This window comes from Dermacentor andersoni, chromosome 2 (genome assembly GCF_023375885.2).
Source record: "Dermacentor andersoni chromosome 2, qqDerAnde1_hic_scaffold, whole genome shotgun sequence".
In the NCBI taxonomy this organism is placed as follows: Eukaryota; Metazoa; Arthropoda; class Arachnida; order Ixodida; family Ixodidae; genus Dermacentor; species Dermacentor andersoni.
Genome location: NC_092815.1, coordinates 126034601 through 126061868, shown reverse-complemented (window position 1 = coordinate 126061868; position 27268 = coordinate 126034601). Strand labels below are relative to the sequence as shown.

The following is a 27268-nucleotide window of genomic DNA, read 5'->3' as shown; positions in this document are numbered from 1 at the left end:
CACTAATTCTATTTCTGCTGATCTGATCCTTCTAAAGTCTAACTGGGCATTCGTTAAAAAGGAGAATTAATCAAAAAAGTTTGTCATGCGGTTAAACGTAACGTTTTCCAGTCCCTTAAAAAAGAGGGACAGTACCAATATTGGTGATAGAACGTGTAAGCGCGACTGAACGAGGACATAGAAAGAAACAGATACCGAGAGACAGCGCTGTTTCTGTGTGTCTGTTTCTTTCGACGTCCACGTTCAGTCGCACTTACACATTCCATTGTGGATTCAAACCAACAAGCCCACCGACGTGTTTTAACCAATATTGGCCTACAGTTACTTGGTACCATTATGATCACCACCGTTAAAAATAGCTGAAACCCTGGCGCATTTTGTCAGTTCAGGAAAGTTTCCCGATTGCAGTATTAAGGTAAATAACTGTGCGTAGTAAAAGTTTGCAGATTTTTCACATCAAGTGCGTTACTATTATTTAAGCTAATGAAGCTACTGTACACGTCATATTCATCAGTAGGCTGCACAAGAAAAGCTTTATTTGAGAGTATTATTGGTAATTTTTGCGGCTCTGGTTAGAGAAGTATTGGAGAGAGCGAGAGATGAAGAGCAATGGCAGGGAGGTTAACCAGATATTACCGGTTTGCTATTCTGCACTGAGGTTCGGAAATAGGGGTTAGAAAGAGGACGCCAACGAAGTGCTGATTGAACTCGCGTGCAAGCGATTTACCACTAAGTTTGAAACTATTGTGCATTGTGGTGCTCGCAATGTTCGTTTTGCGCTGTCAACCCATGACATTGTAAGTTAATCTCCATGTTATGTGAGGATGCTGTCTACCCACATCTGCAAATAAACTTTGATAACACGCGTGCTTCACTCACCTGAGTTCAGTATTTAACTGCTTCCTCAAAACTTTTAATTTTGTCAAGGCTATTTAGGAAGGTGTCTGTAAAAAGAAATTGTAGCGGCGATTTTTATTTTTAGTCATCTTCAAATGTTCTTTAGTGACTCTTGCTTTTATATCTTTGTTTTAAGATTTTATAAGTTTTAAAGGAAAGTGGTCATGGTGAATTCGCCTGAATGTGTTAATTAAATGATTGCATGTCTCGTTCGCATTTTCATTTCCTAACAGAGGTCACCAATCGTAACTAATGCTACGATCTTAAACTAGACGTAATATTGTCTATATTATTCAAAAGTCTTGAGAATACATGCAGTAGTTCTCTAATAAAAAATAAAATAACAATCAATTTTTTTTGTGACCAGTGTGGAATCAAAAGGTAAATTAGAAGTTTGAAAATAGCTACTCTGTATTAACAGTGTAATTAGGGGTCACTTAAGACAATTCAAGTGACCATACAATAATTTGGATGTCCTGCGCCCTCTTATCTCAAAGGACGCGTCACCCGCAACAAAGTCCGGAGCTTCGCCTCCTTTAACCGCTTGCTGTGCAGCAATACCACGCAACTGGCCAGCACCGGCAGGGAAGCTCTCGCTCACTGGTGGAATGATTGGACACCGAGCGGCTCTCTCCATTCTCTACAGCTGCTCCTGCTCTCAGACTGTAAACATGCCTCCTCCAAAAAAAAAGAAAGAAAAGTGAGCGTTGCTTCTACGTCAAAGCCAGAACAGCTAGGGAATAGGTAGGGCTACCCTAATCTTACGAAAGAAGGGAAGCAAGAATGTTTAGCTCGCAAACGCGCCAAAAATGAGCCATTATTATATAATCCTTCGCACCACAATATGACCCTTGAAGGAGCCATTCCCCTGGAGCGATAATTCGGAACGGCGACGGGCCACGATCGTGCGGCCAAGCTGGTCGCCAGTGATTGCTTTGGTCGAAAAGCGGCAGTTTTGGTTTAGTTACTCGCTGTTTGATTTTTCAGTCGCGACGACTGCAGCCACAAGACTTCTGAACCAATCAATCAGCGGCACAGGAGCAGGACGTCGTACACAGTGACACTTATGTTACCGGATGATGGCGGCGCGACAAGACGATAACAGCACCAATCGAGAAACATTTCCATGTGGCGTGTAAGAGTTGGGGTCGGGTATGTAAAAAGAGGCAGCTTGCCCTTGCCGTCGTCCGGCTTATCTTTCTTTCTTTCTTCTTTCTTTATTCAATACTGCAAACCTTGTACAGGTCCAAGCAGGGTGGGTCAAATCACAACAAAACAATAAACAATAATAACAAAGTTAAGAAAAAAAACATCAAAGTGTGGCGAAAGGCAATAAGGAATCATTCCAGTCGGTTATCGTGCGAGGGAAAAATGAAAACTTGAATAAATCTGTTCGCGCAAAATATGGTGTCAGGGAATTAGGATGATGGTGGCGTGTATGCCTTGACGTTGAAAGCGACAGGTATGGAGAAGGGTTAATAGCTAGATCTTGATTCCAAAGCAAGAAAAGAAATTGCAAACGTAAATTTTTTCTTCGTTGTTCAAGACATTGTATACCGTTAATGTGCATTAATTCAGAGGGTGAGTCATACGGTGAAAATTTAGAGTAAATAAACCTTACAGCTTTTCTCTGTACCTTTTCTAGGCGGGTGATATTGTGTTTATTAAATGGGTCCCAGACAACACATGCATATTCAAGTTTAGGTCTAATTAGTGAATTGTAAGCAAGTAATTTTACGCTAGGGGGAGAACTTCTTAGTTTATCTCTTAAAAAGTACAGTTTACGGAATGCGGAAGAACAGATGTTATCTATATGTAAATTCCATGATAAAGTATTAGTTAGTGTGACACCCAAATACTTATATTTAGTCTCTTCTAGCAAAGGTGACGAACCAAGCCTGTAGTTAAAAGAAAGCGGAGCTTTTTTGCGAGAGAAGCAAAGAAAGACGGTCTTATCTGTGTTAAGTTTCATGTCCCAAGTTTCACACCATTCAAAAATCTTAGCAAGAGAGGAGTTAAGATGGATTTGGTCGTTAATTGAAGTTATTTCTTGAAAAAGCACACAATCATCCGCAAACAACCTGATTTGGACATTCGGATCAAGTTCAGCAGCAATGTCATTAATATATAATAAGAACAATAATGGCCCCAGCCCACTTCCTTGGGGCACACCAGAGCCGACCGGAAGGCAACCTGATTGCTGCTCATTAACTGTTACAAATTGGTAGCGATTGGTTAAATAGTTTGATATCCATATGATTAAAATTTCTGGGAGTCCAATGCGTCTGAGTTTTAAAATTAGTTTGTCATGGGGAACTCTATCGAAGGCTTTACTGAAGTCAAGAAATATTGCATCAATCTGCCCGTTCCTATCGAGACATGAAGCGAGTGAATGTATTACTGTCACTAATTGTGATATTGTTGAGTATCCTTTTCTAAACCCGTGCTGGAAATTAGAGAGGACTGCGTGTGCATCTAAAAATTCATTAATCTGGTTGGCAATAATATGTTCGATTAGTTTACAACATGATGATGTAAGTGATATTGGACGATAATTTTGTAATAATGTGCGGTCACCTTTCTTGTGTATTGGCACAACCCTGGCTATCTTCCAGTCGCTCGGTAATTTCCCATGAAGTAATGAAATACGAAATAAAATAACTAGAAACTTTGCAACAGATTCCGCATATCTCTTCAGAAACACGTTAGGAAGGTTGTCGGGACCACATGATGATTTAGTTTTTAAATTTAGTAACATAGAAACTACGCCAGGGTATGAAATAAAATTTACATCACAGGGGTGAAACACTGCGTCATTGGATGGACAAGCACCGGATTTAGAAAACACACTGTGAAAGTAGTCATTGAATTGGTGAGCAATATCCCCGTGATCTGTAACCACAGAACCATCAACCAAAATTTGCGACACCGGTTTCTTTTTTTCACTTATATAATTATAATAATAATATAACGTTAAGGACGTTGTTGAAGGCGGGAACGTGTTGTGATCGATAACGAGATGTAGTAGGTTTATTTATGATATCTACGTGAAGAGTGGGGAACGATACATCTCATCATTTTAGTATGACTGAACTGAAGCACCACGAGGAGCCGAAAACGTCGGCTTAAACCACCTCTGTCCTCCGTAGATCCTCAGGCAAGGGAGACTCCCGTCCAACCTTCGTCCAGTCGGAGCGTCCAAAGTTGTCGAAGGATCCTCGTTGAAGGCGAGGATTCACACACTCACTCCAGCACCTTCGTTTCACAGAGCACACAGAAAGGAGGGGAGCCATTAGGCAGGAGTTGTCACGCTTGACTCAAGCTGGCGCGTCTTGGTTCCAGGGATGACCCCGCAGTTAGTTGGAACGTTTGTCAAACGACCGCGGCGGTTACCGGGGTCCATGAGAAAATGCCTTAGAACACCCTTTTACAGGAGTTTTCTTGCCCCCATTAGTCCGTCATGGCGACAGTGAACCAACAAACAATGCTCGGTCCGCCGAACGTCTCTCGCTTTACTGGCGCCGCACGCCTGTCGGAAGGGGACTCATTGTTGGAGTCACGAAGCAATTCGACGCAGCGGGGCAGGAGAGACTAGAAGCCCGCTGGCCGATGGTAACAGGCGACAGACAGGTCGAGCTAGATGATGTGGCCACCGGTCGGTGTGAGCCACTCCTGGGGTCGCTGGCGTGAATTTATCAATTACCCGTGTGAACGCGCCCGCACAATTTCTGCGAAGCCCACATGACTTCACTGTTCCGGTATGGCAACCAAGCTTTTGCCAAGTAAATGCAAATCCTTAAAGGTACTTCACCGCTCTGTACTGTTTTAGAAGGGTATTATTTTCCTCCACATCATGAAGTGTACTTGTAAAAGGTTTAAGTGATATGATATTCAACCAAAAATGAAAACTGAAAATATTTATTCGATGCTTTGTTTTTCCCCACCACAGGACGTATCGCGCGTGCGCTCAAGATTCTCGGAGTCCTGGTCTGAGCGTAATGTCTTATATTTTCCTATTTAGTGCCCCTTCGACGGGAGAGGAAATCGTCCAACAGGAAATTCATTCCACAGCAAATATTTTATTCGCTTTGTGATTTCTTTTTCTTCTGTCAAGTCGGGTCTGCGTTAGACAACAGCTGTAAAGACGATCCCACGGTGATACCAGAAACAAGTGGGACGTGACATGACCGCCCTGTTCTAACCATGCGTTTCAGAAGAAGCCCGGTATAGCCTCAAACGGCCCACTCTCCTGGATGGTCTTTGCCATTTCCTTCTACTGGCCTGTGCAGAAGACTCCCACTCGAACAGAATAACGGGGAAGCCGTGCCGGCGACAGCTCCCTAGGCTCATCACGACTTCTGTTCTGCCGTCTGCCGAGGAAAATAAATAGAAAGCGTTGACGGTTCTGTCTGCGTTAAGCCCCACGGTGAACGCGACAGTTTGTCTTCGCGTCACGTTTTCTTTCATTTTACCTTTTTTTTTATTTTTGCAGTTAATTCCTTTAGGAACCGTAGTTGAGGCGCGTCACTTTAGGATTACCAGTATGATAGTTTCCAGCATCGTCACGACTCATTACACTTCCTCTTAACGACACATCTCTTTTTCATTGCAATCATGCGCGTGGATCTTTTGTTCCGACGACATATTTGTACGCTGTGTTCTTCGTGAGAAGTTTTGTACATTCCTTTGTGTCATGCACTAGCAAAAAAAAAGTACTTCCCAGGAGCTTTATTCAGAGCGCGATATTTGATGTGTTATTATTAACGATTGTGCAAGAGAAAACCACTCCGCTAGGCCACTCACAACTACAATTAAACCTGACGTCTTTCCTGATAGTTTTTCATGCAATGGCTCACCTTAAAGAATGTAGCAAATTTTGCTGACTCTGTAGATAAGGAACAGGTACATGCTCGCATATCTTTAGCGTGGTATAACTGCCTAACGTTATCGACATGAACGCATCGACAATCTCGCCAAACTTCTCGCTTCGCTATTATAATTGATCTTCCATGCATATATATTAGGATGTCCAGTATCCTTTGCAATGACCGTTTTTAATAATTGTTTGTTTTACTTGTTCCCTGTTCATGCGAGCAGTCCGTACCAGTGCACAATGGCAGCGTGGAGGAGAAGAAAAATTTGGCGTGAAATTCTAAGAGCAGTAACATCATTGAGTACCTCAGCACATATCCGACTCATCTCAATGTCTGTTAGCTTTGCCAAGATCGGGTTGAAATTGTAGTGCTTTTAGCAAGAATAAATATTAATTACTTGCTCCTTAACTACTTTTCCGTATCGCGTGCTTCTATTAGAATATTTCTCCTGTAAGAACCTTGCAGCTACTTCTATTGTATAATTTACGTGAGCAACTTTACCCATCAAAACCACATTTTTTCTAGAAACTAGCAACAACTTTTGCTAGGAGAAGGCTTAAGTTAAGAATTAAATATTTTGAGATCGACAAGCTAAACAAACTGTTTGACACAAGCCTGCAGGTCTCTTTCTTGCTTTTCTTTTTTTTTGCTTTATAGCAAACGTAATATGGATAATAACACCATATGTACTATGGAATAATGAAAATGATATTGGTTCTTGAGTCTGTGCTTCCTGCGCTATACTGTTTATACGAAGAACAAAATACGAGACAGACACACATGTGCACACATGTGTGCCTGCCTCGTTTTTTGTCCTTTGATCGTATAAACAGTGTAGCGCAGCAAGCGGATCTATGCCATACCAACTAACCCCAGTCGAAGCTTTATTGGTTCTTGAGTCCAAGGTAACATAAAGGTACTATCGGCCAAAGGAGTAAACGGACCACGGCCTATAGGTGGCCGGCGTGACTGCGATGCGACCACCGCGGCGCCGCTATCTCGCTCCGTGCGCTGACGGCGACAGAACCCCGAGTGACGCCAGACTTCTCCCTCACTCTCACGCGGGGCCTTGTAGTGCACCGTTTGGCTGCTCTGCTGCTGACAATCGCGACGAAGGGCACTGTGGATGGCCGGTATGACCGCTCTGCGGCGTTCAATTGGGCATGAATTCTTTTCATTTTATACACTCCTGTCATACGCTCATGACATGGCGCCATCTCCTACCCATTAACTTCGCGTCACGTGCCCAACTGCGCGCGCACTAGGCACCGATTTAGTCAACCACAACCTTGCAAGCGCCGCGGCATCGGGGAAGCGTGCTTGTCTCCCACCCCGGACGTCCCTATTCGATTCCCACCCAGACCAGAATTTACCTAATCTTCTTTTCAGAGTCATTATTTACTTTGTTTACAGGAACCTCCCTGAGAGAAGTGACGTTGGTCCGAGTATTTTTTGCTGTGTTTTTACTCTTTGCTGTCGGCCATTTTTCGTACGATCATTTGGTCACGCCACGCACTACAACGCCGGATTTTCGCGTAATGGCTCATGTAATGCTTTCGCAGTAAGAAACACCCTATATTTCCTACCCAGCATTATCATGTGTGCGCGTTTCGCACAGTTCACAAATGAATTTATTGACGCGCGCACAGAGCCTTTACCCACAAGTCGGATATGCTTGTTTGATGTCAGCTGCTATGCCCCCGACTGAATGGCCGGCTTCCCCGCAGAGCTGGAAAGGAAAAATTACAGGGTCTCATAAAATCTCTCTTAAGAGGTGAACGGCGAAAGCCTACTCTTCCTCCTCTTATCATTGCCCTCTTTCTCTTGGCCTCTTCTCTTTCTCTTCTTTCTTTTAGTCATTACTGCTCACTACTAAGCATCTTTAGTCATTTGTAATCAATTGTGGTCATTATAAGCCATCGTTAAACATGTTGGTCGCATTTATTTATTTACGGAGTACCAACGTCTCCTTAAAGGCATTACGCATAGGGGGAACACAACATAACCAGTAAGACAGAAAAGCTTTAGCACATATATGCTCACAAACAGAAACACTTCAATAGCATTTAGAGAAAGACATACAAGGGGAAACAAACAGGTTTTCAGAATATATAACAAATAAAGTTGTTTTACAAGAGCGCCGTCACAGCATAGAATAGAATAGTTCGTTATTTGATACATCTACTATATGATTTCATAAACTGTTCCATTGTCTAATGGATTTAGGGAAAAAATTGTATTAAAGATTGTTTGTTCTGCAGTTATAGGCTGAGATCCTTTTGTTGTTATCACAGCGAGTCGATATCTAATCTGGTTCCAGAAGATAGTTATAGCGATGGATGCCTGTCTGACTGTGATATATTCGGTGCACTAGTTTGAGCCACCATAGTTATCATAGTTATCATATCCATCATAGTTATCAGTAGTCATTACAAGTCCCTTCAGTCATTGTTTGTCATTACTGGTAATTACTAAAAATTTTTAGTCACTTCTAATCAATTGTAGTCGTTTCAATTCGCCGTTAGACATACTTGTCATTTCGTAGCCATTAGTAGTCATTACAAGTCATTTCACTCATTATTAGTCATTAGTGGTCATTACTTAGCATTTTAGTCATTTCTAATCAACTGTACTTGTTACAAGTTGTCATGATACATATTGGTCATTTCGTAGACACTGCTAGTCATTACAAGTCATTAGTAATCGTTATTAGGCATTACTAGTTATTATTAATCTCTACCAATCACTATTATAACGTTATGATTCACTAACTGTCACTACCAATCATTTTTCATTCTTTAATCTGTCTTTAATCTATCTTCATATGACGTGATGACGGTTCGGCAGACACATCCGGCGGTTAGGTCTGCTGACACAAACTTCACCATGAGTGTAGAAAGGATTTCGCCTTAAAATCAACTGGGGAGAAGTGAGGTGACCTCTCTTCCGGCCAATTTACAAGCCCGTGCCTTCCGATCTTCTGGCATGAAAGTCGCATCCAGCCAGTTTCTTGCACGCCTGCTACTGTGTTCGGTTGCCCCATCTTGCTTATCCACAAAAGTAGAAGATCCCTGAGAAACTCATCCACCACTTCTTCAAGGATTTCGTTCATGTAACGCTGTACAGTTAGTACGTGGTTGAAGATGGGACTGATTATAGCACCGGCGTAAATTCTGAACCACACATTGAGCGACCACTGATACTGGTGCCGATTGCGCTTTACCCAGTGTAGATTGGAGTCCCTCCAATAGTGTGCATTATGCAAATTTACCTAGGTGTTTCTGTGAAAATTGGCTTCATCTGTGCACATGATGTCGCTCAAGAAGCCAGGTGACTAATCGGCTTTTGTGAGGATGCGTGCCGCAATTTCTTCTTTGATAAAGAATTCGGAATTCGTAAGCATATGACCGTGATTAAATCGAAGCTCAATCACCGTGACCGCGTGCATAAAGCAGCGGCCTGTGACTCGGTGGGCAGCGGGCACTAAAAAAAAGAATAGCGCTCGCCACCGGTGGCATGTATAGCCGAATCTGACCGAGGAATCGGTGTCAGGGCTTGGGCTTCGAACAGGTTCGCGAAAGCCGAAAATCAGGACATGAGCTGATATATCGCTTAGGGGGGCGAGATGGTTCACGCGGCATGTTGAGTATCGGAACATCGCCGCTTTAGTTTTTTCTTGATTTCGAGCAATGCGTTGGCATTCTCTTGAAGTTGGATGGATGGATGAAAAACTTTATTAGGGTCCTTTAGGGCGCGCCCTAGCGCGCAGCGGGCCGCTCCCACGTCGGGACAGAGAGGCCGAGCCTCTCCGCTGCGTCGCGGGCCCGTTGGACAGCCTATAACTGTTCTTCGAGGTTGGGGCTGTGTAGAACAGCATCCCAGCGTGAAGAAGTTGCTGCAATTTTTTTCCACAACTCGTTTCGACGGCGGCAATAGGTTGAGTGCTACATTAATTCAGCGCAGTACTGTAGACAGTGAGTGCGATAAGGTTTCTGCTGCAATTTCTTCTTTGATAAACACTGGTGAGGATCCAATTCGAGAAATCTAGACGATTCTACAGACGATTCTTCCAAACATTTGTGCTGGTTGAGGTGGTATGGCTGAAAGGCCGAGTGATTTAGAATCCTGCAAACTGATGAATTGAAGATTTGTACTTGGGCGGCCGCGTCCCACACATTAGCATGACGATTTGAGGCCACAAATGCCAGAACATCCGCGTGTAGGCTAATACTCAAAGATGGATTCCTCCATCGCTGTTTCTTGAAGCTGCCGGTTTGTCTCAAGTTTTCATAATTTCTGATGATAGTCGATGCGTTTGGTCAACCGCCACACTTCCATGACTGATATATATGTTTGCGGCCTTCCTTCTATGCCATTTGCAGCTCCCAAGGCAAGGATCGCGTTTACCTTCTGCTCATTAGAACAGAAGGTGAACGACCACTGGCCACTGGGAAGAAACAAAACGCACCTTTAAACCCTTGTGGTGCTAGGTTTTGCGGCAAAAAAACATATCCGTGCACTTTACTGACACTAAAACAACAGCTATCGCAGCTTGTTTCCAACTAACGCCAAATGCGACGTGTTACTTCGGCCGGGGCGCGTTAGATAAGGCACCAGCTCGATCACGGTGTTTTTGTTTATTTCTTTGATTTCGTTCTGGATAACTCAGAGAGAGCCTGTTCGAGGGCGCTGCTTTATGATCAGGGTTAAAATCCCTCAATCTCCAAAAGTAGCGGCAACCACTTCCCTCCTGTTCCGCTCTACTCCTGCCGTTGGCGCAGCCTCGACAGCGGCGCCACCTATGCTGGCCCTGCCGTAGCAGACGGCGACTAATACCCCTGACACACGGGCACTCTAAAGTCCTTTAGGTAAGGGGACATCTACCGGAAAGGCGTTCAAGTGCAGTGACACACGACAAAGGAGTATCTCCTTTACGGCAAAGTTCCTTTTCGGGAAAGGAGATCGTGCAACTACTTTTCGAGCGGAAAAGGAGTTACTCTCGCACACAGCGTGCACAACTCGTCAATAGAAGGAAACCTGCCACACAACTACGGTGCCCATAGGTATTTTTTTTACCTTGCGAAAATGTTTTAATTGTTAGCGGTAATACAATTTGTCGAATAGTGAAGTTTTCCTCTAGCTATACTCTCAAACGCTCGCATAACGTCGCTAGTGCCGCCATGTTAAATTCCGGCAGTGTCGTCGTCGTTTGCTGCGCGCATGTGGTGTGTTCACGTCGCGAGATGGAGACTGCACAATCAGCGCCCGCAGGAAATAGCCAGAAGAAACCACGCGTCCAGTGGTCCGAAAAGGCGACCTGGATGCTTATAAAGCTGTGGGAGGACCACCTGGACGCTTTACGAGGCCACAAGCACAACGGCGGGGTGTACGACAAGATTGCCGAAAGCCTCAGCAGCATGGGCCTTCCCCGCACGCGGGCACAAGTCCACAGCAAAATAGATAACTTGACTCAGACATACAGGTAAGACGTCGATTTATTGTTCATCTCGCTGTGTGTGGTCGCGAGCGCTGTGCTTGTATGTTTAGCGTGTGTTTGTGCTTGACAGAGAACTTGATATTTTATCGCTAAAGTCAAAGTTCCGCGATCGGTGCCCTGCGTGGTGTATGGTAGAGCCATGTTGCGTTAGTGAATCAGCTGTGAGCGAAAGCGTGCCGAGGACAGACAATGTGCAGTAGTGTCAGAACAGCTAGGCTCGCATATGAAGTGTACGGCCACAATGCTGCCGCGAACGCGGCGGCTTCGTACCATGTGTCTCGTGGTGCTTCTCTTTAGGTCAGCCGGGTGTACTCGAGGTTTACAATTTCCACGTGTATGATGTCTTGGGAACTATAACCTTAAATACCCTTTAGTCTACACGAAAGAAAAAAAGGATTGAAGCCTTGTGAGGTGAAAAATTGTGCCGTCAACGAAAAGGCACGTTGTTACCTCCTGTGCAAACAATAGCTAGGGATGTTTCCGCCTAGCATTTAATTGGCACGACTTTTATTTATTTTGATTCAGTACCAAAAAAGCTGCCGTGGTCAAAAGTACTCGTTTAGTTTGTCACACAGGTGAACTTGCTTTCAGGCAGCAATAAAATTCTGATAAGCTTGCATAGTCTTTTTTTATGTATTTCTACGCTGCTCATTGTAATGTCCTTGCTTTTGGGGCTTCACAACTCAAATCGACTGTGATCTTCTTTGTTTTAGAAAACATGAACGAGACCTTACAACTGGCTCTTCGCCACCGACGTGGCCGTACTTCAATGAAATTAAAAGATTTATTGGTTGTTTACCCATAAACGACTCATCGCTCATGGAGGAGAGCTGCTGTAACAGCAGCAGTGACACCGTCGAAAAGGTATGCAATGAATAAACCACTATTGTGCAACTTCCCTGCAATCAGTAAATGCTCATGCATTTACTTATGTAAATGCATGAGCATTTACGCTTATGTTTTACCACAATTTGACTCGCAGTTCATATTTCTTTTGAGAGAGTTGTGAAACTTTGTCTCCTCGATTTGGCTGCGCTTTCTTCACAAGTGAAGTCGCTTTCTGCGCTGCCAAATTGAAGAGACCTTTGCTTTGCATGATAAAGGTGCTTTTGTTACATTAAGCTTTTTTTTTTTTTTTGGAGGATGCCCCTAGATTCCCAGAAAAGCTGTCGTGTTTGGTGCAATATTGTACTGCATAATAAAAAATTCTATCCCCATTTGTGCAGTTCATTTCTTCAATGTAATTATCAACAGGTGTGATTGTGGCTATAACGAAGTGGCCATGTCGGTTACACTTAAGAGGCTGCTATGCGCTGCCTCTGGTGAAATATTTTGCTTGCAATCTGTGTAGCAGTTTTTTTCTTACATGTTTACAGCTGATCTCTGACATGGAGAGCGGTCTCACTTCAGACATGACCGACAGTGAAGGCACATCGGTGACAGGAACACCGACAGAAGAGTCGCCACCACCTTCACCCACCGTGCAGTCTGCTGTGAGCCCCGAAGCGAGCACAGCAGCACGCAAAACAAGGAAGCGACGGCGGACTACGACAGCGACGGAAATTCAAGGTGCCATACTTGCCGAACAGAGAATGCTGCGAGAGCAACTTGAACGGGCACAACAAACTGAATTTGAGCTGCGAAGCAAACACCTGCAGCTGCAAGAAAAGCTCGTGAATGCAGTTGTTGTTTTTTTAATAAAACTTGAGGCAGAAAAAATGGTCACTTTATTTTATTCACGAGTGTGAGCACAAAGCACTTGCATGTTGGGGCCCAATTTCTAGAAGTGAGCTACCAAGGTCTACACCCTCTGTCTGAAGTAGTCCACGAGTGCAGAACGCACACTGGCTGCATTTCCAATTTCAGAATCGCTACTACGCACTGGCTGGGGCAGTTGGTTGTTAGACTGTTGTACTTCCTGGAGCCACTGAAACTGAACTGCATCATTGAAATGCTCACAAATGTTGTTGAGCACGCAGCATGCGCGAATCACCAGGCGGGCATTGTCAATATCACATTCCATTCTCTTCGACGTGAAGCGAAATCTTGCTTTAAGTCTCCCAAAAGCGTTTTCTACTATACGTCTCGCTCGGCTGATGTGGTAATTGAATGTTCTCTGGTCTTCATTCAGTGGACCGTTGTGTCCAAATGGCTTAATGAGATTTGGTGTTAGTGGGAATGCTTGGTCGCACAATATCAGAGGTGGGACGGCAACTCCTCCAATTGCTGCAGCCGGAGCCTTAAAAAGGGGACTTGCAACCATCTGGGAGAGGCTCGACATTCGGTAAACGTGAGAGTCGTGGCTTCTTCCAGGGGCACCCACGTTTATATACCTGAAACGGTACTTGTGGTCCACGAGAGCCAGAAGAATAATGCTGTGCCTGCAAAAATGAACATATACACAATAGTCGAGTCAATAAGAACATCTTATTTAAAAGCGGTTGCAATTTTGATGTTAATAGATTAAGAACAATTCATGAACGCGTTGACAAGACGTTGGGATGGAAAACTGGACATGTTGGTTTGGCATATTGTGAGGTGAAAGGCACTAGACAATACACATAATATATCTCTTATTTGTGTCTATGCTCCTTTCACCTCAGAACATTGACATCGGCCTCATATTCAAGTAATTTCCTAACATTAGCCCTATATGTACAATCTCTTAAAGCTCTCCTGATCATATCTTCACTGTGTATCACGCCAAGTAAATAAATTTGAGGCTATGTTCGTCTTGGTTGCCACGACGCTTCGTAGCATTTGACGGCTCCTGCAAGCTACCACTGCCAATTTTTTCAATGGAAATTTTCTGTCGTGATAATGCCTTTAGCTGCTTCAAGGCCTCGAAAGTGAATTGCAACATACTTCTCCTTGTCGTATGCTATAGTTACGTGAACACTTATTAAACTTATTTTCTCGGTAGGCTTTGTTTTTGGCAAGCTTGTAGCGAGGATTTTCTTTTGCATCGCTGTAATTGCAAAAAATACGCGCGGTTGTACATCCTAGGAAAACAAGTTGCCGGACTCCATTTGTGAGGACAATTACGGTGATTATTCAAGCTAAATGCGGTGCTGTTAAAATGCGCTTCTAATTTGGAACCCGCCCACGCTAAAAGGCACATTAAGCGTGCATCGAGTACAATGTCTTAGGCACGAAGGTTAATTACTCAAACAGGCGAAATCAACTTACCATCCCTTATAGTTATAATAGTCAGTGGCATGTTCTTCCGGCGGCGACACGGGAAAGTGGCAGCCGTCGAGGGCTCCTACGGCTTGGGGAAAGTCACAGACGGCCATGAATTCGCGAATGTGTTCGTCCATGTCCGCTGGACGCAGCATCTTGAGCCAGTCCTTTTCCAAGACGGAAATGACGGCTTCGCAAAACTCTCGATAAATACCATTCACCGTTGAACGGCTGACGCCAAAGACAGTGGCCACGACTCGGTCCTCTGCCACGGAGCACAGTTTGAATAAGCCGATGGCCACCACTTTTTCCACCGCAATGCACTCGCGCATATTCGTTGTAACCCTCTCCAGCGAAGGACGCAAACAGTCCACAAGATAACGGAAGGTGGCTGGGCTCACTCGAAAACTTTGCTTAAAGTGGCCGTCACCAAGGCAGGGCACCGTGTCTTCAAACCATCGTTCGTTGCGCACGTAGGTCCACCTTTCGCGGTTGGCGGCTCGAAGGGACAGTGCCGAAGTTGTCAACATGAAGCTGTTCATGATGAGTCAACGTTTGATGGTTTCTACTTTGGCCTTTGCGGCGTTTATCCGAGAGCGACAAGCATCAGAGCGACCTCAAGTCCTGCTTCGTCGCTAGCGCTTCGCTGAGCCATGTTGCAACTGCGCAGTTCTGTCACGCGATCACAATTGTTGGAATATTGAATAAAACGCGTTACGCCTGCGCGCACGAAGTAAGGGACGACAATGACGTGAAAAGGGACGACAGAAACGTGGGCATCACCAGAATGAACAGCACGCACAGCAAAACACCGGCTGCACATAGTTGCTGGACCAAGTTAAATGGCTGCTAACAACGCAAAAACGCGAATAAAATAAACGACTATAAGCATTATTAGCCATCAACAATGAAAAAAATATATTTTTAGGTTCTACAGTAGCTAAGTGTAATTAAATAGGCAGCTTTTTAAGAATGTTTTCTCTCTTGTGGCTGTAACAGCCAGCGCTATTTTTCTTGCGGCGTCCATCTGAGGAACTACCTAAAGAAGTTCAGTGCGGTTCATCGGCGGTTCACGCACGGGTTGTGGCGGCCATGAACAACGTTTTCACACGTAGACAGTATTGATAATTTGAACAACGTACCAGCACGTGAAATCGTTCTTTATTTATTTATTCATTTATTTATTTATTTATTTATTTATTTATTTATTTATTTATTTATTTATTTATTTATTTATTACAGGGCAAGTGGTTGCGATTTGATAACAACAACGAACTTGGGAGAACTGGACAGATGTTCCAAAAAGAATTATCCCCTCCCCCATACTTAGCACCAGTAACACTATTGTTAAAGTTCTCATTTTATATCTGTATACTACGTGCGTCTGTATTGTTTTCCGTTGTAAGCTGTCGCAGGGAAGCAGTGTTGCTTTAACTGGAACACTCCCCCCCCCCCCCCAAGGCACACAAGACAGAGAAAAAAAATCGAGTCTTGGGTTTTACCTGCCAAAACCACGATCTGATTATGGGCACGCCGTAATTGGGGACTCCCAATTAATACTGACCAGCCGGGGTTCTTTAACGTGCCCCCAATAGACGGTACACTGGCGTCTTTGCGTAGCGCCCCCATCGAAATGCCACCGCAGCCGCCGCGATTTGATGCCGCGACCTCTCGCGATTAATCCGTCGGCCCGCATTTTCGTCGCACTGGGCCAGCAATGGCAGTCGGAGAGTCGGAGCTCGGTGGAAAAAAAAATTACAAAAGCGTGAACGTGCTTGCATGTGACACAGATTAGCCAATGGAGGAGTGGAAGAGGCTGGGGCGACAGGAGGCGTGGAGGAGGAAACGCCGGAGAGAGCGGGGTGGCCGAAAGACCTAAGAATCGCGCTACGTTTGGAAAATTGAGGGGCTTTAATCCGGGTGGGAGCGCAGTCACGCGGTATTCTCCATAATTCGCGGGGTTCATTTATCAGCCGGAAAAAAATATACATATTACGCAGTTAGTACGTCGCTGAAACTACCACAGTGAGATGTCCCTTGGCTGTGCCTTCAAATGCCTCATTGACATTTCGATAATTAGGACAGTACGTCTCGAGTTAGATAATTACCTACAATTACCTCATTAAATCTCAGTAACGACAAATCGCCGGCAGCTACTCCACTGTACTGTAAACAATATGCACTAGGTTTTCTTCGAGTAACGCATTGCTCTTCTTTCTTAATCTTGGTGCATGATCGTTAACTGGGACACCCTCCATATATTTATGACCTCTGCATGCACGTGATGATGTTTCCATCCCAAATAAACGTTGTAAATTATTAGAAATATATTTTTTCATCAGTCATCAGCATTACTTACTGGAAAGAGAAGCAATACTGAGACACGTAACATTCACGTTCATTTCACACGCCAATGATAAAAGACTCTGCCAAAGCGTTAATGAAGTCAATAGGTATTTTTCACGGTCAGAAAGGCACGCAAGGCAATTTGAAGCGCGGTGAACGTATCGCACCATATTCATTCTCTAGGCATAGGCTATTCACACCTTTAGAAATAAATTTTAATTGACAACCTCCATCTCTGTCAAAAATATAGTAAGCTTTGTCCTTTGTGTATATTTAAATATATCTTGTGTGTGCATGGTGTTTACAGGGGAAATTTAAGAGAACGTTGAAGTGAAAAAATACGGATGAGGCGGCTGCCGCTAGTACTTCTAATGCGCGTGTACGCCTGTTGTCAGGATTTGCAGAGATAAAGCGAAAGTATGAATTAAAAGCCGTGCACGTCAACGCCAAAGCTATTAGCCCCAATAAAATTTTTGGTGAAAGGGTAGAGGCAACTCAAAAGAAACCTCAAATGATGTGGATGACAAATCTCTCGTGATGGCACTTTACGTGTGTATGTGTGTGTGTGTGGGAGGGTGAGGGGGGCTTCGGCATCACCCGGGTGGGGCTCAGCCGCCCCACCCCCCGGAAAACTCCGGTAGGGCTCGGGCCCCGGAACCTACCACCCCCCTCCCCCCTCCCCGTAGTCGGCTCCTATTCTTCAGATGGACGCAGTGAGGGCTCCATGAGAGGTTTCGGTCAATGATGACACCCAGAAAGCGATGCGTCTTAACCCATTATTGTGACACAGCTACAGGATACAGCTTGACCATTGATTGAAACAGGATACAATGACATTTGTTTGCGCTTAAAGCCAACCAATGCACACTTTTCAGTAGACACATTGAGGCCTTGTTCTCGGACATAAGACGCCGTCATGGTTGCCGCTCGCTGAAGTCTGGCTCGTATCTGAGGGCGAGTCACCGCAGAGGCCCACATGCAAATGTCGTCGGCATATATTGAGACATGAACTCTCCGCGGTAAGTACTTCGCTAGTCTTAACAGGACGAGGTTGAACAATATGGGGCGCAACACTCCACCCTGCGGCACACCACGGCAGATGTAATGTTCCGAAGTTGGACCGTCTTCGGTCTGTAAGAAAAAGCACCTCTCTGTCGAATAGTCCCGAATCGATTGATACATCCGGCCACCAACTCCCACAGCCTCAAGTGAGTTCAGTACGGCCTCATGTGCAGCGTTGTCGTATGCTCCTTTGATATCTAGAAAAAGTGCCACTGATAGGCGCTTGAGGCTTTTTCGTTCTTGGACCCAGGTTATGATGTCAAAGACGTTGTCGACGGACGAGCGACCTCGACGAAAGCCCGCCATGGCGTCCGGAAAGATTTGAATCGCTCTAGGTCCCGTTCCAAGCGAGCAAGAATCATTATTTCCATCACTTTGCCGACGCAGCTCGAAAGCGCAGTCGGACAAAATGATAATATATCAAGCGGAGACTTTTCAGTTTTCAGAAAGGGGATCAAGCGGCTCGATTTTCATTGTTTATGGACGACGCCGTTGTGCCAAGACTCATTGTAATAGTTGAGCAGCTCACCATGTGCGTCATATCCAAGATGGCAGAGCGCCGCGTACGTGATGTCATCTAGTCCTGGTGACGAAGAAGGCCTGCAGGTCGCCAACGCAGCGTCGAGGTCTGCGAGTGAAAATAGCACGTTCATTTCTGGTACACGTGCCTCAGGGATGTCATTCAATGCTGCGTCAGTAATGATGACGGCGGACCCAGCAACCAATGCACAGAACTCTTCAGCCACTTCAAGTTCCGAGTGGAGTTCGTAGAGGGCCAGAGCAGCAAAGGGCTTCCTTTGATGCGGAGATGAGCGAAGCCCCTAACCATTCTCCATAGGTGCGGGAGAGATTTTAGGGGGATCAAGCGGCTGACAGATAGTTTTCCATCACTTGTCGTCCAGTTTGTCCATACGACGCTGGACTTTCTTTTGAATGCATCGTGCAACCCTAAGATCCAAAACAGACTCGATGCGCCGATACTTTCTCTCCGCCGGTCGGCGTGCCGCACGCAGCCTCTCCAGTCCTATGTCCAAGCCTGCATGTTCGCCTTGCTGACCTTGTAAGCAAGGCTAACAAGTAACCTTTTCGTTGCTTCTGTGATTGCATCTTAGAGAGTGTGTGAAAGGCCTTCCCGACATGCGTGATCCATATATGTTTTTTTTTTATTGCGATAAGGACTTGCCCATAAGGCATAATTCTTGATGCGTATATGTGTATTATATGTGTGCTGTGAGGCCTGTGTTGTGTATGAATTGAAGCAGTGTTTCATGGAATCTGTTGTCATGTATCCAGCGGTTAATGCTGGTTGTAACACTGTAGCGGAGGCCGGCTTGCAGTAGGAGACGCGAGCGTTCCGATTTTAAACCAGTACATGTCCATATTAGGTGGTATGCATCTGCTTCCATCACAGGAACGGAGCAGTATGGACACGTAGCACCCAGTGGTAAATGCGACCAGTTCCACCTTGAGATAACAGCAGCTGGAAGGGCCACCCCGGCCAGAAGCCTCCTAAGCACAACTTCCTCCGCCCTAGTAAGGTGAAGGGGGAGGGAGCAGACACACGGTGGGATAAGAGCTCGTGTGTCCTGCCGGAGAAAATTTTTACGGGCTCGGAGCGAGTTAAGGGTTTGAGGGGGGGGGGGGGAATAGGCGGAAGATCAGGATTAGGAGGGCAGTGTGCCTGCTGGTCAGCAGCAATGTTGTAAGGCTTCGCTGAATGGCCTTGAATCCAGTGTACCTTGACGCAAGTAGCTGTTTTACTGTTCATAGTGTGCATTGTCTCGCAGATTTCCATCGCCTTATCAACCTTCTTGATTTCCTGAATAGCCGCTAAAGAATCAGTGAATACATCTAGTTGCTTGATGGTAGGCAGCTTAAATGTCGCATCTTGCACAGCGTCGTGGATGGCTTGAAGTTCCATTACTAGAGCGCTGGCTTCCGTAGATAAATAGCGCTGGTGGCCGCTGATGAAATTATGTGTAGTACTCAGGAATGACGTCCTTCCGCCGTCTGGGAGAATGGCAGCATCCGCATAGACCTTGCAGGTGTTAGCGCATGATGCATCGACGATAGTGTGTTCGTCAATAATACATGTTGTATTGCTGCGTCGTAACTTCGTTGGCTTGTTAGTTGTGATGCTGGTGAATTCCGAGGGAGGCATTGGATAGGGCTGATTGTGAATCCGAGAGCCGCGTTGAAAATGAGCATGCAATGCAGCGACAGCTGGAATAAGTTGCTTTCTTATTTCACGTGCTTTTTCACGTTGCAAAATTAGCTCTGCGATTGTGTTGAGCTGGGCATGTTCCTGTAAGGTTGGTATCGGAGTGATGCGGGGCAGTGCTGTGATTGTGCGCATAGCATCGCGATTAATCGTCTCCAACTGTGCCAGCCGTGCCAAAGTCCACCGTTGAAATTGTGCCTGATATAAAATTTGTGGCTGCAAGACTGCACGCACCAACCGTCGAGCTACGTCAGTACGCGCTCCAACTGCTTTTGCTGCAATGCGACGAATAAGGTGAAGTGTTTTTGTCGAACTCTGTCTGGTTTTACGGAGCCAGTGTGCACCACTGCCGGAGTGGTGAATATCGAAACCCAGTATGCGGACCTCAGAAGCCTCAGGGATTGTCACTGCACCGAGTCTGAATGTAAAGGGGTGCTGCCTGATTCTTGTGCGTCCTTTCTTGTTAGCCACCACAACATAGCTTGATTTTTGGGCGGAAATGTCCAACCCTGCTTTCCGAGCGTAGTTGTTCAGAACATCAAGGGCTTCTTGAAGCTGTTGAGTTTGTCTAGATATATCTTCATGAACGGACCACAAAGTGACGTCATCCGCATAGATTAAGAAACTCACGTCTGGAATCCAATGTAGTTGCTAGGCTAGAGGTATTAGAGCAACGTTAAAGAGAAGAGGAGCCAAAACCGAACCTTGTGGGACTCCTCTGTTCGATGTGAAGTGTCTTTCTTGCCTACCATCTACTCTAAGCGCAAATGTGCGATTCTGAAGGAATGAGTAGATGAATCTTATCACCCGCGGTGGAAGTCCCAGGTCGATGAGGTTGGCTATAATGATTTCATGGTCTATATTGTCATAAGCTATCGTTATGTCTGTTGCTACTACCGTGCGCACAGCGTGACTGTGTGGGCGTCATCCATATGCTTCTTAAACCTTCACCAAACCAACTGTACGCAAGACACTAGAGGAGCGTTGCTCAACTCCACTAATCTTTATGTAGGTTGGAATATGGTCGCTTCCATGTGTTTCTATGTAGGTAAACCATTGGACGCTCGAGGGAAAGCGCCGTGACACTAAAGTTAAGTCCAAGCAGCTACTATAGGTCGTGCCTCGCAGAAATGTAGACTGGGAGGTTAGCCAGTTTAAGTACCGTACGGCTACCCTGTGCTGGGGAAAAGGGTAAATGGAATAGACGTTTCAAATAAGTGCCATGCAAAAAGCCACATGATGTGCGCAATCTTTTTTTTTATGCCCAAGTATACACAAGAAACTGTTCACGTTTATCTGCCATCGAAAAAATATTGCGTCATTTGGCTTGGTGGTAACGCGATTGTTACTGTGCATTTTCGGCGCAATCATTTGCAAAATAGTGATCACGTGCCTTCCAGGCAAGAAGTTCATAAGCGCAGACTCCCGCCACGTGACCCATGGTACCCATGTGACCGCGGATTGTGTACACTCTCCGTGGTGGGCCCAATTTGGTCGATGAGAAATTGAACTAACCAACGCGCTAAACCCCTTGGAAGAAGACACAAAAAGCTTAATGATGATTTTAAAAAATTACGCGTTTGAAAGCTCCCATTCGCTGCTGTTAATGTACTTAAGTACCGTTTGTTTGTTTTCATCGTCTGATTCCCCCGTGTACGCACATAGCCGTCCAAACGATGCGCCAAGACCCGGGCAGGAAGGCGAAGAAAGCTTCGTTTGAAAGAACCGAAAGAAGTCTTCCGTTACGAGCAGTCCAGATGTGGTTTACTATACTGAGATGGGAAGGAATTTAATATTGGCCAATTTTTACAGGTCTCAGAAATATTACCGTCGACATTGTTCAGTTGTTGCAATAACAAATTACACGGACGCTCTAGGTGAGTTCTCTCTATCGCCGCATTGCCGTTGCTGTCGCTGTTCGCGCCGCCGCCGCCGTGCTGTCACGGCATGGACGGACGTGCGCAGCACGCGCGTGGACGACTTGACGGCCCCCAGAGACGCGCGGCGGGTTCGGCTACAAAAACGGTGAAGTGAAGTGAACTCACCTCTTGGGTTCGCTTTGGTTGTCCTTTATTGAATGATCTTCATGTTCAGATAAAACAACATAACGCTTAGCAGAATGCGTTGTTGGGCAAGTTGGTTCACTGTATTTGGAAAGATTGGATGCGCTTTGTAGACGACCACAAGGAAGAAGACAGGTCTCCTTCCTTGTGATCCTTGTGATCCTTCTTCCTTGTGATCGTCTACAAAGCGCATCCAATCTTTCCAACATAAAGCTGTTTTGTGATGCTTAGACGTTACTACAAACAACTGTATTCGTTGCCGAAATTCTTACATTTTTATGCTAATCTGATATGCTGCTAATCTGCTACTGTTACGTGTAAAAACGTCTCCTGTCTGCAAGTTAAACAAAACAAAAAAGAAAAGGAAAGTATAGTACCTTTCTGTTTTATGCATGTATTGTTGGTACTGTTTCTGCATGAGTCCATACTAGTATGATGCTAAAATCCAGGTGCTTCTCAATATGTTCCTTCTATGACCTTACTTCGCCTAATGAAAGTTAATCTTTAAGAAATTCGAATTCAAAATTGGCTCTGCCGGAGTCAGGGCAGCGTTTCCGCTTCCGTTACTGGCATGAGTCTTGAGCACCCACACACCCAGACTGGCGCTACTGCCGAGCCGGTATGTGCATACCACACCGTGGTACATGCACTATGGCCTGATGGAAAGGAGCTTCATGCTAAACCTATCTAATCAATTTTTTTGGTGGCGACAAACACTCACGATTTACCTTCGGTCTTACCTCCGGGGAAGAGGGAGGTGTATTCTGTAACAGTACACCTAGTGGACATGTCCATTTCGCCTGCTGCTGAAGTGCCGATTGGCTCGACTGCCTGCCTCCTTCTGATGCATAGCCCTACCCAGCCAATCAGCACTTCAGTAGAAGACGAAATGGACTAGGTGGACTGTTACAAACCCCCCCCCCCCCCCCCCCCCGCACTGACAAGGTAGCGACGCCGGTGACACGACTGTCGGGGATCCACATCGCCTTTAGAGCAGCGCTAAACCTTGCTATTAGCACTTTCAATGCTTCACTTCAGGCGTAGCTGCCAATATTTTTTTTAGTTTCGTGTTATGGGAAACGCTACACGAATAACTTCTCGCACAAGTTAGAATAACCACGCGGAAAAGCAAAGGTATTGCGTTGTGTGGATACATCGCGTGAGCCTGCCAACGTAACCCGGCAGTGTCTCCACACAAAAGTCCCACATTGTAGCAGTGGGAGGTGGCCTTGACCGGCCAGGTCCTCGAGGCCCAGCTCGCCTATATAGGCTGAGCCTGTTCGGCGCCTGTCTCTGTGGGAGCCGTAGACTAGAAGGAAGCCCGGAGCGGCCCCTGCCGCTCCCATCTAGAAGCCTTTTTAAAGCAACACTAGAGTTTATTCTCTCTTTCAAGTCAATATGTATGTTCCCTGTCCGACCAGTCAAGGAATGAGCAGAAATAATGCAGAAAAGGTGGCATGACACCGAGGTCGGCCTTATCGTAATCCAGGTTTGAGCAAACATCCTCTTCCAGTTGTCCTGGACCACCTACCCTCCGGCACTACGTTTCGGTAGTTTGACACACACGGAAAAAAGGAAGTTGTTGATTTTCCTTCCATGTCTTTATCTCTTTCAGTTCTGACACTTCTGTTTTGTTTATGAATGTGTGACTCGTTTCCAGCGCACTATTTTCTAGAAGGACAACGGTTTCAGATAGACTTCAAGAAAAGCCAAGCCGCAGCTTCTCACATATAATGGGGCTTGACAAGCATAAGAAAGAACTCGAAGCTCTACTTTTCCGATATACGTTATTATTATTTAGTTCTCCTCCCAAGAGTTCCTAGCATTTCTAGCGTCTCGCTTTATCAGCCTGGGGAAAGGACAGAAAAAAAAGAAAACACCGTTTCCAATGCTGTGTTCACAATGTAGATGCCGAGAACGGTTACGAAATGTCCAGAGCAGGCAGGCTTTAGTGGCGGTGATGGCAACCAAAAAAACCAGCAAGACATCCAGTCTCACACAAAAGAGAGCTCTGTCATTTTGTCTCTCAGACGGCACAAAACTGGTTGATTTCAAAAGAATACTGCCGCGACGCCTCCACGGGTATAAAAGTGGCACAAGCTAGTCAGCCCACAAGGTGTTTAGAAATATCTGGAGCCTTTTGGCTGCCTGGCCATTGCGGTATCTCCGGCAACGACGTCGCTGACGAAGCTGCTAAGAAAGCACATGAAGGAGCAACCCTTGTTTCTATACCTTTATCGCGGACTGACGCAGCCCAACACTTAGGCAAGCTAGCGCACCGTATGACATTGGAGAAGTGGCACACACCTGATTTCACTCAACATCGATTGCATTCCCTCGATCCATCTATGCAACTGCGGCTGTTACCAGGGCTTCCGCGTAATGAGGAAACAATGCTGTGCCGCTTACGCTTGGGCGTCGCATTCACGAATGCATATACGTTTTTAATTGGAATGGCTGATAGCGCCGAGTGCAATGCCTGCGGTGTCGAAGAAACTATAGACCATCTACTGTGCTACTGCCCATCATTTGAAAATGAAAGACAAGAACTCTGCACAGCTCTCAACCAGTTAGATAGAAAACCGTTCACCTTGAACAAGATCCTGGGACCATGGCCTCGCATATCGCAGCTACAAAAGGCCACAAAAGCGCTGCTGCGATATTTGAAAGATACAGGGTTGAGTCAGCGTCTGTGATCCGGACTGAGTGACTGAACGATATCCCCGGTGGACTTTCTCTTCTTTCTTTAATCTTTCCGTCCCCGTTTCCCTTTCCCCAGTGTAGGGTAGCCAACCGGGCTCAGTCCTGGTTAACCTCCCTACCTTTCATTTATCATTTGCTCTCTCTCTCTCTGGAGCCTTTTCGTCTGTTCTCTTCAACTTCGTGAGTGTGTTTGTACCACGCTTTATGCTGTGCCAGCACAAATATACTATTAACCTGTTTTGTTTCACACCACACTACATGCATCCTTCGGGGAATCTAACTTATGTGATGATAGTTTCTTTTTGACGAGCCCTCTTTTCGACATACTGAAGAACATCACCGTGGCTTAGGATATTTTCCAAGGTAAGCTCACATAAACATCAGTTGCATCTTGAAAAAAATTTAAGCGCAACTCAAGTAAATGGCATGGCTGACCATTTTATTAAACAATAGTTGCGCATTTTTCAGCGGGTTGGTGGAGAAATGTGCAGTATGCAGCGTGGAGCAGTATGTAGCCTAGACAGACAAGCTGATATGTAAATCCATTAATAATGTAAAAAATGCGGAAAAGCCACTCTTGGCTAATCTAGCTGACGAAAACCAAGTTGTGAGAAGCAAAATAACGCATAACTGTTGTGAGAAGCAAAATAACGCATAACTGTTGGTGCTGTAGCTACACGCGCTGTCAAAGTCTAATAGCTTTCCACTATTCATCTGCCATCTTTTTTGATCAGCAGTATATAGGCTGTGGGTAGATTAACTATTTAACTGACTGCGACGATAATGAAAACACTTTAGAGTTATACCTTGTGGATACCAAAATCGCTATGAAGAAGTTTAGTGGACGTCTGCCAGCTTTATATGCATCTGCAGTGAGACGTAAGAGAAGTAAAAATAATTTATTAGGAAAATAAGAAGGAAAAGATTGTCAGTTGAGCAACTAGAAGCTTCTAGAAAAGTCAAGGTGAGAAATATTGAGGCCTTTCTTCTGCCGAATGCAGCTTTTAAAAGAGCTCACTTTTCGAGAACACTGTACAACGGTGCAAATGGAATTGCCCGCTATTAGATGTTGAGACTATCAATGCGCTACTTTCGCATAGAATTTCATTTGGCATCTCACGTGACAAGTTCAGAGGGATCAGGCATTCTTTATAAGTATTTCACATATGTCTGGATATCCAACACGAAACACTGCTATATTGTCGAATACTCACCTACAGGCATCTAAAATAAAACTAAGACTGGTTTTTACGACGGCCCTGCCACTAAGCATTCATCCAATACCCCATCAAGCTCGATGAATAAGCTAAGCCACTCAGGAATGGTACAATGAAGATTGCCATAGATATACCGTTGCTGTGCGCCGTCAGCCAATTCAATCAGTCAAGTCAGTCAAATCAGCCCAATACAGCCAGTTTCTCTGTCAACGTTTTATGTACAAGGACACACCTGTCGTAAGAAAATTTGAAATAAAGATTATCAAGAGCACGTACCTCTATGCTAGGGGGTCCTTCACTGTCATCATTGGTATTTCTCTATCTCTATACGCGAAGAATAAACAGAGCAGGTTCTTGTACGGTTTCAATCAAACTCAAATACACTTCTTGTTTATGTTGCACCCCCCCCCCCCCCCCGAATACACTCTGTAGCATAATTCTAACGAATAGCAAGGGCCTATTTTCTGGATAGAATTCAGCAGTGGCTGGCACAAACAACCATGTATCCATCGACGAAGGAGGTTAGGCGAACGGCCGGGGTTTTGGCACAAGAGAGGGAGAGCGAAGAAGGCTTAGTGAGAGGAAAAACAGAGAGTATGGGCGGATGAGGGTTGTCTCTGACCTGATATTCCACACTAGGCTAAAGGGGAAAGTGAAAACTCGGAAAAGTAATAAAGAATGTTAGTGCCATAGAAAAAACTACTATTGGTGATATGCACCTGCTGGGCCATCAGTCCCCACTTGATCAGTGTTCCTGACAAGAGAACGAGAAGGTGGAAAATATATCTACGCGCTACCCCTTCCTATGACACAAAATGTCTACGCATCACTACATAGAAGCATGTACATACGTAGGCTATGATCATGCATCATAATTACAAATAGCACACCTAATAAAAAATAGTGGCAGACTCGTGTTAATTCGCAGCCCCTTGTCCAGACCAGCTTTACTCAAAGAAGTCTAATACTGCTCTTGCTGCTGCTAGACTACTTTTGGCATCTTCGCAGGCTTCTTACAGAGAAGTGCTTCTTCTGTAAGAGGCCGGGAGTCTCGACAAGACACTGTCGCTACAAGTTCGTTCCGCTCAATCGTATACGGTGGGCACGCACAAAGCGCATGGGGAATCGCACCACAAGCTTCTTAGCTAGCGGGCGCGGACTGTCTAATGTCCTATGACAGCTTCAAACTCATGGGCTCTAGACTG

At 45.3% G+C, this 27268-nt stretch overlaps 1 protein-coding gene across 1 annotated transcript; it reads right to left on the bottom strand.

The window, feature by feature from the left end:
• Window positions 1–12987: 12987 nt before the first annotated feature.
• LOC126541175 (uncharacterized) lies at window positions 12988–14993 on the bottom strand. Its single transcript, XM_050187859.2, has 2 exons — window positions 14458–14993; window positions 12988–13649 (listed from the first exon to the last, which is right to left on the bottom strand). Exons 1-2 carry the CDS (start codon window positions 14991–14993, stop codon window positions 13070–13072), a joined length of 1116 nt encoding a protein of 371 aa, XP_050043816.1. The 3' UTR covers window positions 12988–13069.
• Window positions 14994–27268: the final 12275 nt, after the last annotated feature.

Bases quoted from the DNA above. Each gene is read 5' to 3' on its own strand.
- LOC126541175 (XM_050187859.2), bottom strand. From the start codon at position 14,993: ATGAACAGCTTCATGTTGACAACTTCGGCACTGTCCCTTCGAGCCGCC. The intron at 13,650-14,457 runs GTAAGTTGATTT...TCATTTTTGCAG, and splicing joins TATTATAACTATAAGGGATG to GCACAGCATTATTCTTCTGG.